Source organism: Meleagris gallopavo, chromosome Z (assembly GCF_905368555.1).
Source record: "Meleagris gallopavo chromosome Z, MGAL_WU_HG_1.1, whole genome shotgun sequence".
NCBI lineage: Eukaryota > Metazoa > Chordata > Aves > Galliformes > Phasianidae > Meleagris > Meleagris gallopavo.
Genome location: NC_139435.1, coordinates 19,721,425 through 19,733,446, shown reverse-complemented (window position 1 = coordinate 19,733,446; position 12,022 = coordinate 19,721,425). Strand labels below are relative to the sequence as shown.

General features: G+C 40.1%; 1 protein-coding gene across 5 annotated transcripts in view; it reads right to left on the bottom strand.

Moving 5' to 3' along the window:
* The window catches only part of IPO11 (importin 11), a 74,983-nt gene extending 63,011 nt beyond the window's left edge, over window positions 1-11,972 (bottom strand). For 3 of the 5 annotated variants that reach the window (XR_014880611.1, XR_014880612.1, XM_085213970.1), the window contains exons 1-5: window positions 11,834-11,972; window positions 11,047-11,250; window positions 4,890-4,964; window positions 4,457-4,600; window positions 2,103-2,203 (exon numbers count right to left, since the gene is read on the bottom strand). Coding sequence is in view for 3 of the 5 variants with exons in the window: in XM_085213970.1 (XP_085070096.1) it covers window positions 2,103-2,203; window positions 4,457-4,594 (239 nt within the window). In the remaining 2 variants the exon portion in view is untranslated. The other 2 variants (XM_085213971.1, XM_085213972.1) reach the window with 2 other exon arrangements.
* Window positions 11,973-12,022: the final 50 nt, after the last annotated feature.

The window sequence follows — 12,022 nt, the reverse complement described above, 5'->3', positions numbered from 1 at the left end:
TTCAATCAGGATCCAAGCGGTATAGTGTTTTTGCGACATACATATACAACAAGTCTCCAACCGCTCAGAGGAGTTCCGGAGAATTTACCATCCAGATAGTCCAACACTGACATCTGCTGGACACCTAGAATTCCAGCTACTTATTTACACACCGCGGAGTTCACAGGCATAACCACAGGAAACAGCCTCTCCATTTTCCTTTAATAAAATGCAATAAATGCCTACAACTCCAGACAAACTAGAAGTTATGAAGAGTGCTTATTATTTAATAAGTAATCTTACCTCTGTGCTAAATTACACCAGAGGAAAAATCGCTAAGCCTCAAAATTCTTGAAGTTGTAGTCTTCCACAATTTGCAGTTTTTAAGCTTTTTCATATTTTTCTGTGTTTGTAGCATGGGAAAATGCTTACCCACAGATTTAAAAAGTTCCTCTGGAGCTTTTGTTTATTTATACATATTTTTAGGATGTATTAGTTCATAAACTAGAAGTCTAAATCTGACACTATTTGAAATTAGCATTCAAATGAAAATACGATGAAAGATATAATGAAGGTTGCTAATATAGTTATCAAATTAAAGAACAAAGTCCACAAAAGATGGGAATTCATAGTAATAAGTTAGACGTGAAATCAACAATATTTTCAGGAAAAGAAATTGATAGTACCGAGACTCAAGAGAAGTTATTTTTGAAAAAACCAAGAATGTACAAAATTATAAAATAAGACTATAATCAGATAACGCTTCCAAAAGATAGATCACATAGTGCCTGAAAACAGGCTATCACAAACCTAGAATCTACTCAGAGAAAGTTGCCTGAGAAAACAGGATAAAGAACATTCAAAGGCCTATCTCTAAAACTACTTGTTGAAAAATGCTGCTTTAAGTCTAACACAGGCAAAGAATAAGTAGCTTGAGTGTGACGGACAGCAAAGGCAAACATGTGCAGAAAGCAATATATTTCAGAAGGATCATTTTCTCTTTAAAGAAGTTGTTATGACTTTTGTCTAATTCTGTAACTATGTATTGTCTAATTCTGTAACTATGAATTTTATTAGAACGAAACACTCAACTATTCTACTTTCCAAATAATTAATGATTTCAATATAATATGTATCTTCCCACCACGTAGAAACAGCAGTTGTAAAGCCACAATCACTCAGCAGAAATAGGGTAAAGTTAGTCCTGCTAGACTCAAGGAAAACTTGAACACAGTGAAAGAAAGGCATTTAATATACTGTAACTGTTCCTGGAGATGGAATGTTCTCCACATGCGTGTAAGTATTCAAGAATTACTGCTTTAAAAGAAACTTTAGCTCTGATTTACAAATGAATTAAAGCTACATTAGTAGGTTATATGAATAGGTTATCTGTCAGAAGGCAGTGAGGCCTTGGCACAGGCTGCCAGAGAAGGCTAGGGGCCCCATCCTGGAAGCATTCAAGGCCAGGTTGGATAAGGCCCTGGGCAGCTTGATATGGTGGCTGCCAACCTGCCCATAGTAGGTGGTTGAAAATACATGGTTTTTAAACCAAGCCATTCAGTGATTCTATGAATTACACAATTCTGTATTTGCAACAAATTATAATGACACTGTAACTTTCAAGTAAAATATTCAGTGCTTAATACCGACTACACTTGTAACTTCTTTGGAGAGCTTTTTGTCATGTATTATCAGAACAGATACAACAGGAGAAGAAAAGGAAGATCAGAATTTCCTATTGTGTTAGCTACTGCCTCTTTCCCATGCATATAATTCAATGAGAATTCTGAATTACATGAAATTCGCACAGGTAACCTTTCCAGGAGTCTTCACACCTACCATATCTGCCAGTATCAGAAAACCTAGATAATAATTATAAACCTCATAACGTTATTTCAAAACTTGGTGACTACAAAACACACTTGTAGCTCAGTTTTTTAAAGCAAAACATGAAGAAAGTTGTGAAAAATAATATGTGAGCAGACAGAGCCCCAAGATTGTAAAGTTTTAACTTCAACATCAACTCCAAAGAAGCTGCTATCTACAAAGGAGTTAGCTGATTATCAGTTGGGGAAGTGTACCAAAACCTACTGTAGGTTAAGTGGAAGGGAGTCAGAACTTACTGTGGTGCAACTCGTCTCCAGTAGCGATCAATTCCATTTTTAAAATACAACACAGCTAACCATCTGACATTCACATCCAGGGCATGATTTGTAAAAATGTTCTGTTTTTAAAAAAAAAAAAGAGAAAAAAAGTTAAAAGTGATCCAATATGCCACAGAAAGAAAAGAAGCTGTATAAAAACATGCACTGGCACATGTATAAACACACCCTTCTGTGTATAAGAGCGTATAGAAACAAATTGCATCAATCAGCATTTGACAGACAAGTAAAATAATATGTTAAAACTAATTTTAAGAGCTTACAAAAATGCTCAGCCTTAAAATTTAATTTGAAAAATATAAGTCTAATGAAGAATGTAAATAAAATTCTAATCTCATCAGGTAGAGCAGGGAATTACAGGGTAATTACCAGCACCAATGAATTATTACAACAAAATTATTTCAACAAAACAGACAGATTCTGACTGAAGTAAGAAATTACTCTGCATTGTGCAGACTTCCAAGGTCCTTGAGGAGATTTCCTCATTATTCTTGACCCATGCCAAGAACCTCCCTGACTACCAATATCAACGAGAAAATAGTGAACTGACAGGATAGCAACTGTCAATTTGCCTATGCTTTATATTTGAACATTAGCTTCAGCTGCTAAATACATACATACACATTCATTCATACACACACTGCTACACACATGTATGTACAAGTACACACAAATGCACATAAATGCATACAGGAATTCTCCTATACAGTGCTTCTAAAAATTAACTAAACAGGAAGAGCTGAAATAAAGGTAAGCCATGGAAACTTAAAACAGGTACCACAGTGGACAGCAGCTTTTCTGCCGTGTCCACTGTCACCTTAGGAAAAAGATGACAGTATCAGATAGATATTTCTTGAGGGCATGAGACCTTACTGCCTTCTCTGAGTGAGTAAACACACATGAAGTCAGTGGTTTTATTCTATACTCCACTTAAATCAGTTCACTTCAGAAGCCCACAAAAACATGAAAACCATAGGGACTCAGGTCAGTAGAGTGTTATAACTGCATATCATGTTTGAAGAAACTGTAAATACAGCTTTCAAAGAGCTCAGGAAAATGTTTGTCAAGCATTTTCACTATAAATTCAGATCTTAATTGCACTTCTCTCAAATTCAATTTCTATAATAATTCAAACTTTCTAGATATAATGCTCAAAACAACAACAAAAAAGCCACAAAGCTCCATCACTACAAAGCAAACACAAGCCAACAAAGATATCGATTCAAAACTAGCAACCATTAGATAAACATCAAGGGTTGTAGCCACAATGTTGCCACAGAAATTACAGGAACAAAGCTAAACAACTGAAACTCATACAACTGGCAACACAAAACAAACAAGCAGTTCTAACTGCCTTTCCATCTCTATTCATCAAGAGGTATATAACATCTTCAAAAGAAGTATAAAAATGCATAGTAACATCACTGCTAAATAGTACAATAGAATCTACTACTGTAGATTCAAAGATACATATTTCATCACACACTATAGTTTTCCCTATTCTCTTTATCCCAGAAGAGATACTGACATTAGTAATTACATCATTCACCTTTCCCATAGGGATTGACTGTCTTAACAATTCTCCATTTACAACCACCTGCTTAACCCCTTGCTCCATCAAGAAGGTACCAACTACTTTTTCTTCCAGACAGTCTGAGTGCCTTAATGAAGTTAAACAAAGAAGTAGAGATTCTCTGGTTCTTCGAGAATACGTACTTCATCACCTTGCATCATATTTACAGATCTGTTTCATCAACAACAGCAGTAAAATAAGATTCTCATCTTTCCTATTCTTGGAACTTTACTACCAGTCAAGTCATCTAGTCTCCCTAGAAAACCCTCTTTTGCTGACAAGAAGGAAATCAATACTACCTGAGTATCAAACTGAATGCATGAAGGAGTTTTTATTGTATGAAAACTGTCACCATGTACATCAACTCCACAACAAAGGTGGTACTGCCTTGGTACACACAAATATTATTACCTCATGAGGGTGGTAAAGGCAATTCCTTCAGCAAGGGTCCTCTTGGCCTTCTATTATCTTCTATTATCTCACAACAGGTTTAACACTAGAGACTCAGCAACTCATTCTGCTAGAAGTTCTATTTTCTCCCTTACCTAAGTGCCTGGGAATCAAATCTCCTCAGAGACAGTGAGGACAATGCCAACCACAGCTTGTGTAAGGTCATCAGCAAGCTGGACTATGACAACTCAATGCCACCCTTAGCCAGAGGTCACTATCCAACACTGTTCTAAAAAGCCACCTTCAACTTGCTGATAATTTAAGAAACAACACTTTTTCCAGTGTATCTTACCAACAAAACAGAGTAAAAGCCTGGCTGTGTCTCCCACTGTTTCAGTTGTTCTTCAGCTGGCTTCAGCACTGCAGTATCTTGACTAGTAGCTTGGGTCAAGACTTGCAAAACAATACTGCTTGCACTGTTGAGATCCATGAAAGTCTGAAAGCATTTAAAAAAAGAAGAAAAACATTTACGAATAAAAGACAGCAAATACAGACAGGTAATTTCCATGCACATTATCTAAACACTCTGTACTAATTTTTCATTAGACTACATTGTGTAGGATAACATTACACCCACTCATAAGCACTGTCAAGGTACAGAGAGATTAAACTAAGTTACTTTCAGAAAATTCTTCACAGTATAAGCAAGCATTAAGTCTATAACTACAAGCATGTTTAATAGATTTGAAGGATTACAGAAAATATTTTGATATTAAATTGGTTACCTTGTGTGAAGCACAGCAGACAGAGCAAACTGCAAATACAACTTCAGCAGCAAGCAGGTAAAACCATGAGGTTACCTGAAACAAGCAAGATGCATAGTATTGAAAACTATTTTCTGAGTAATTTTGCCCCTAAAGAAAAGCTGATATATTTCAGGTAGTTAATTTCTATAATTCATAACATCATTAAGGTTGTCAACAACCTCTAAGACCAGCTGGTCCAACTGCCCATCTAACATCTAGACATATTTTATCTACTGAGTTTTTCTCAACATACATGTATTTATTATCTATTTAGCATACAATAGACCAATTAGAAAAACTGGAAATGACAACTGCTTAATTTCAAATATAAACACATACTTACACCATGTAAAGAAAAACAAAGTCATTACTCTCTGGTTGACACAAGGCAGACATTACATTTATTATGACTGTAGAATAAGGATTACAATGAACTAAAGAGGAACATATACAAAAACAGTGATATCTGACAGTTAACATAGCTGATTTTCTGTCTATTAAAATTTTCATTTATAACCTATGTAAACTTATTGCAATACAGATCCCAGTTAAAATATTTCTATATTTAAGTTTCTTAAATAAACAACCAAGCACAGATTATTTCTATGAAAAGGCTTGAGAATTTGCTTTTGTTCAATACTAAAAAGCAAAGTTTATCATTCCAACATTCACACAAAAAATAAGGTAGAAACTTGCCAGGGTGATATTCAGAAAGTCACAAATCAAGCCTTATTCTGAAACAGGTCTGAAATTTTGATTTTTGAGAAAAGCATCACCCTAACATAAAAAAAAAACAAACAAGATCAAAGACCTCACAGTGTATGTCCTCCTTAATGAAAACAGGCAAAAAATTGAAGATTTCAGGTTAAAAACATATAGATAAAAAAAGAAAAGAACAGCACAAAAACAAACAAACAAAAAAACAACAACAAAAAAACTGGTCATACTTTCAAAACTAATAGCCACTAAATAATCTCTTAGTAGAAATAACTAAAGAGAACATACAGGTAATCTTCTGTTTCATACCCTACATACAATACATCTTTGTATGTCTCTGCTTTAACAGTGCTGCAAAACCAAACTACTTTCTATTTCTCCTTAACTACTTGTATCAATAATTTTTACCTTTATTACCCTACAAATTCCCTAAAAACTTCCTACAATTATGAGACCACAAGAAATTTAAACACTTAAATTCTCAGCTTGCTTCTTAAGAGACCATCAATTTCCACAGAACCAGGACCTTGACTTGCACTGTAAAATCTAACTAGAACTTTCCCTTTGTGGAACAGTGCCCAGAACAAAGAATCCATGTCAAGGTAAAGCTCTAACTTATACTAGAAGTCCTGATAGGCTCATTGTTCCATTTAAGATAATCACTAAGGATAAACCTGTAAATAACGTTGTTGACAACACAGGGAGTATGAAAAGGTATTCAGGTGAATTAACACAATGCTTTCATTTTCTGCAGATATTTTATGTCTTGAACACCTCAGACTGTCTGCCCCGTTGAACTGCCAAAATTCACCCGAAAGCAGGAACACAATGGCAACACAGAAAAACACAGGATTAACTTAAATGGAAGGATCACAATAGGATCTCTATTGCAAAGCATTAAGAACTTCAGTAAAATAAGCTCTCACAAACAAAGCATCAATAAAATGTATATTCAGATTCTTCTGGTATAAACACTGCATAAAGAAAGTTTGTCTAGTCTAACTTACAGAGCTTTGGAGAACCTAAAAAAGGCAGCAACGGAAAGGAAAGGAGGAAAAGAAATAACTGGGAGAAAAGCTAGAAGAAGCAGGCATAGAGCTTGCACTGCGGAGGAAATCACAGCTCAATTCCTGCAAGACCAAATTTATACTTTGTCTTTGAAATGACTTCATTTATTTCTATTTAGAAGTCAAATTATTTTCGTTCTGAAAGAAATACGTTCTTATCCCACAGTCCTACGCCACTGAACAAGACCTGATGAAGTATAATGATGGAGCACCTAATCAATTAAAAAAAAAAAAAAAGCATTGTGAAATGAAAACCCACAATTCTAAAAGTTACAAAGTTTGCAGTATGTGCATCTGTCTAAACAAAACATTAAGTAACTTCTTCAACTTCAAACAAATTTCACTAAAACTTCACACGCTTCACCAAGAACAGGTGTCATCAGATGACTAACACTGAAGTTAGTACAACATTAACAAAAACCCATGAGGATTTCACCATTTTCTTGTTTCAAAATTATTACCTAACAGTTCTAGATAACAAAACAAAAACCAACAACAACAACAACAACAACAACAACAATCAAAGAAGCATTTACAAAGCTTCACAAATTCTTAAAAAAGTTTATATTAAAAAAAAAAAAAAAAAGTCATTAAAAAATGGGCAGGTATTGCTAGAGGAATGACCTTAAAAGGTCAGAATAAAAATTCACTTAACTAATTATTTTGTCTCTGAGAAAGACCATACCGGATGCCCAAGAAAGATCATCAGAAGAGGACAATCCTTCAGTGATATTTCCTCCATAAGACCCTGGTTTGAGGATGTACTAGAGGTAAGGCATCTGAACTGAACAGCCCCCAAGATGTCTAGTCCTCCACAAATGGGCACTGTTGACTGACTCCTCACAGTGGATGAGACTGACATGAGCAACAGAACAAAATGAAGTTAGTAATTTTGCTGAAGATGGGGCAATCTTTGGTTACAGTTTATAAATAAAATCTATGCTTGCCCTCACACTCTTTAAATGCCTGAAGCTGAAGGAAGGTGAGTATTCAGGTTCTTTCTCGTACTGAAATACATTCAAATTCTAGAATCACATTATGAAAACAAACCAAGAACAGCTATATATCTGCAGACAAAAGATTTTATGAGAAAATACCTAAAACCTTAGCTTCTTCCATTCTCCAAACAATCAGCATAACAGCTCATACATATCTAACCAGCTAATTTGTACAATTGTTATCTTTTGTTAATTCAATGAAATGTTTTACACTGTAATGAAGTACAGATTCAGTTATGATCTTCTGAACTTGATAACAGTATTTCACAAAATACAGTGTTCTCACTGAAAATAATGTTAACTACATACTGGACAACTTTAGAAGGAACACGGCAAGTGGCTCCAGGCATGTTACCACCTTCCTCTACACAGCAGTATCTAGGAGGACACTGCACATAACATACTGCTCCTAACACATAGTCTTCAGTTTTGTCATCATTTTCCCCTCCCCCGGGTCAAGGAAAAAAATGCAGAAACTGGAAAGAGTCCAGAGTTACCAATGAAACCGGAGTCACGCAAAGGATTTATGAATAGAGATTGAGTACTTGTTTAACCTGGTAAAGTGGGAGCTACAGAATGGCTGAAAAGATACCTAAAAATGACCACATGAGAGGCACGTACAAAGAGGGTGAGAATGGCTCTTAAGGTTGACATTAAGGGGCTAAAGCTACCAGCCACAGATTGGGAGATTCAACTAGAAACTTAAGACTTCTTTTCAGCACATTTGTCTTGAGGAAAATAGGAAAAACAAGATTTCTATTCTGAACAGACACAAGAACCAGCAACGGCTCATCTTCTGAAAAAATAATTCAGATGAAAGTTAGCATTGGTGTCGATGTTCACAAGCCATCAGCAGTGCCTGTAAGCATTTCAATTTCAGGAACAGCTGGCAGTTCCTGAAATTCCAACCTCTCTCCATCATTCTCCTATGAGCCTCTTTTCTTGAGGTTATAGTACCTATATCAGTAATATCAGATGTTTGTATTTCTACTGAGCAGTAAAAACAAACAAAAAAACTACAAGTATGGTGGCTGTTCAATGTTCCACAAAAATTATTAGCAACTACACTAGTGACCAGAATTACTACAACAACTGCATGTTAGTCCTTAGGAAGATCTGTAAGAACAGCTCATTATTTCTTTGTGTAAATAGGAAACATCGTCTACATTTTGCCCAATTATATTTGTAACATAGAAGAAAAAAAAACACATCTCTGTTAGGATGAATTTTGGTGCTTTCGTCCCTTTGCTGCTAATGACACAAACAGTAAACCAGAACTATAACAGAATTTATATAGAAACTTATTAGTACAGTGAAACAAAAACCCAGATCTGAAATCAGCTGACAGGAGGGAAAAAGGAGCAAAGAAAGAAGGTGGAACACAGGAATAAGGGACGGTTGGTGAGAAAGGCTGGCATTAGTATTTACAGTAGTAACTAAAATTTAAATGAAAAAGATAAAAATGAAAAATTCTTTGAGGTTAAATGGAAAGCAAACTGACCAAAAACTCCTTACAGAAAGTAAAGGAAGTAAGAAATGATAGTGGAACTATTCAAAGGAGTATGCTTGGATACAGCTCAGGAAAAACCATGTCACAGGGCTCAGCAGCAACAACACAGAAAAAGGAGAAAGGAGTGCACAAAGACAAGGAAGGAATATTTTCATTCTTTATCAGTAAGGTTGGAAGTGACCTTTACTATCATTTAATTCCAACTTCTTGCCATAGCCAAGGATACCTCCCTCTAGACCAGGCTGCTCAAAGCCCTATGTAGCCTGGCCTTAACAAACCCAGGGAGGCGGTGCTTACAACTTCTCTGGGCAATCCGTTCCACTGTCTCACCACCTTCACAGTAAAGAATTTCTTCCTAATACCTAGTTTAAACCTACCCTCTTCAACTTTAAAGCCATTTCTCCTCATCCTGTTGCTATATGCCCTTACAAAAAGTCCCTTCGCAGCTTTCCTGTAGGCTCCCATCAGGTACTGGAAGGCCACTGTAATGTCCCCTCAGAACCTTCTCTTCTCCAGGCTGAAGCCACAGCCTGTCCTTGTAAGGGAGGTGCACCAGCCCTCAGATCATTTTCATGGCCTTCGTTCAGATCTGCTCCAATGGCTCCATATGCTTCCTGTGTTAGGGGCACAAGAACTGGGTGCAGTGTTCAGAGTATCATGGGGCACAATCACCTCCCTTGACTGCTGGCCATTCTTCTCTTGATGCGACCCAGGATGCGGTTGGCCTTCTGGGTTGCAAGCGCTCTTTCCTGTCTCGTGTTGTCTTTCATCAACTGACACTTCCAAATCCTTCTCCTCAGGGCTTCTCTCAAGCCATTCTCACCCAACCTCTCTGCTTAGGATTGCCTTGACCCAGGTGCAGGACCTTGCACTTGGCCTCGCTGAACATCAAGAGGTTGGCAAGGGCCCATCTCTCAGGCCTGTCCAGGTCCCTCTGGACCTAGATACCCTCTGGGTGTCCCTTTCCTCTAGTATGTTAATCACACCACCCAGCTTGGTATCATCTGCCAACTTGCTGAGAGTACACTCAATCCCCAGTGTCCATGTTGCCTAGAAAGATGTTAAACAGCACTGGGCTGAGAGGAACACTACTTGTCACCACTTTCCATCTGGACACTGAGCTGTTGACCACAACTCTCTGAGTACAACCATCCTGCCAGTTCCTTATCCAGTAAGTGGTCCATCTGTCAAATTCATTTTTCTCCATTTTAGTGACCAGGACATCACATGAGACAAAGTCAAACACTTTGCACAAAGCCAGGTAAATGAAATCAGCTGCTCATCTTTCACTGATGGTGTAACTCCACTGTAAAAGGCCACCAAGTTTGCCAGGCATGACTTACCCTTGGTGAAGCCATGCTGGTTACCACCAATCACTTAATTTTCCATGTGTGTTAATAGGGCCTTCAGGAGGATCTCCTCCATGGTCTTGCCAGTCTCAGAGGTGAGAACAACTGGCATGTAGTTCCTTGCTTTTTTCCCTTCTTGAAAATGAGGGTTATGTTTCCCCTTTTCCAGCCATTGGAAACTTCTCATGATGACTTAAGTCACACAGCCCATCTTATTCATCTAACTTCTTCCAAACTCAGCTCACCTTTGCCATTTCATAAACAAGACTGAATGCTTCACAGCAAACTAGCATGCAACAGCAGACATAAAAATCCTAGTTTCCACCTGCTCTCATGCAGAGGCATTAAACTAATTATTAGTTGGTTAATTAATTAATCAAGTTAATTCACGTGAAGCCATTCCAGCAGACAGTTAAAGCCTACATCTGAAGACATGCTTTCCAAAGTTTACACCTCCGGTTTGGGCAATAAAAGCCTATAATATGGCATACATACAGATTTACAGCACGCAGCAATCTCCTGCAGAACGGCAAAACGATGGAGCGGGACTGGCAATGACAGGACAGGAGGGCGCCGGAGCTCCAGGAAGTGGAAGCCCCGGGGTGCGCGCAGCTCGGGAGGCGCTCCCACGCACTGCCGGCGCCTTCGAGGACGGGGACACTCGAAGGCAGCGGCGGCACTCAGAACACCCCGCACGTGCTGCAAGACAACAGAAAGGAGAGACGGAACTCACTGCAGCCCTCCGTGCGACTCGGAGAAGCTGCTTTGCCGTCGGCTGTCAGCCTGCGGGAAGAAAACAGCCGTAAACCGCGGCCGCCCTGCCCCGTCCCGCAGGACGCGGGTCTCCCTGCAGCGCGCCGCCCCGTCCCCTCGGCGCTGCTCGCTCGGACCCGTTCCGCGCCGAGCCGGCGGCGGCGCCGAGGGCCGGGCGGACGGCGCGACGGCAGCGCGGAGTCCTCGTCCCGGCGTCCCGCCGCAACGATAGCGGCACCGGCACCTGCCCGACGGCACGGCGCACCGGAGAGCCCCGCACGACGCCGCGCAACTTCGCGGCTCGCCCCCACCCGGCGCAGGCCGCTCCCACTGATCGTCCCGCCCGCAGGACGCCGCCGGCCCCTACCGCCTCCACACAGCAGTGCGCCGGGCCCAGCACCGACCAGCCCCGCTCAGCGCCGCACCCCCTCCCTGCCCGCCACACCACGCCACGCCGCGGGTCGCGGAAGGCCGCCCCGCTCCACCCCGCGCCCCGCCCACCAGCAGCCCGCTCCCCCACCCTGCGTACCGGAGAAGCACCCGCGGGACGGCGGTGGCGCGGGAGTGGGCACGGCTCACCGCGGCGGGGCGGGGCGGGGCGGGGAGGGGCGTGCGCGCGGCACCCGCCTATTCTGAAGCTCGCGCCACACGCCGGCACCCGCCGCCGGAGCTGCGGCACCCCGCCTCTCCGGCGCGCCGCGTATACGTCATCTCCGCG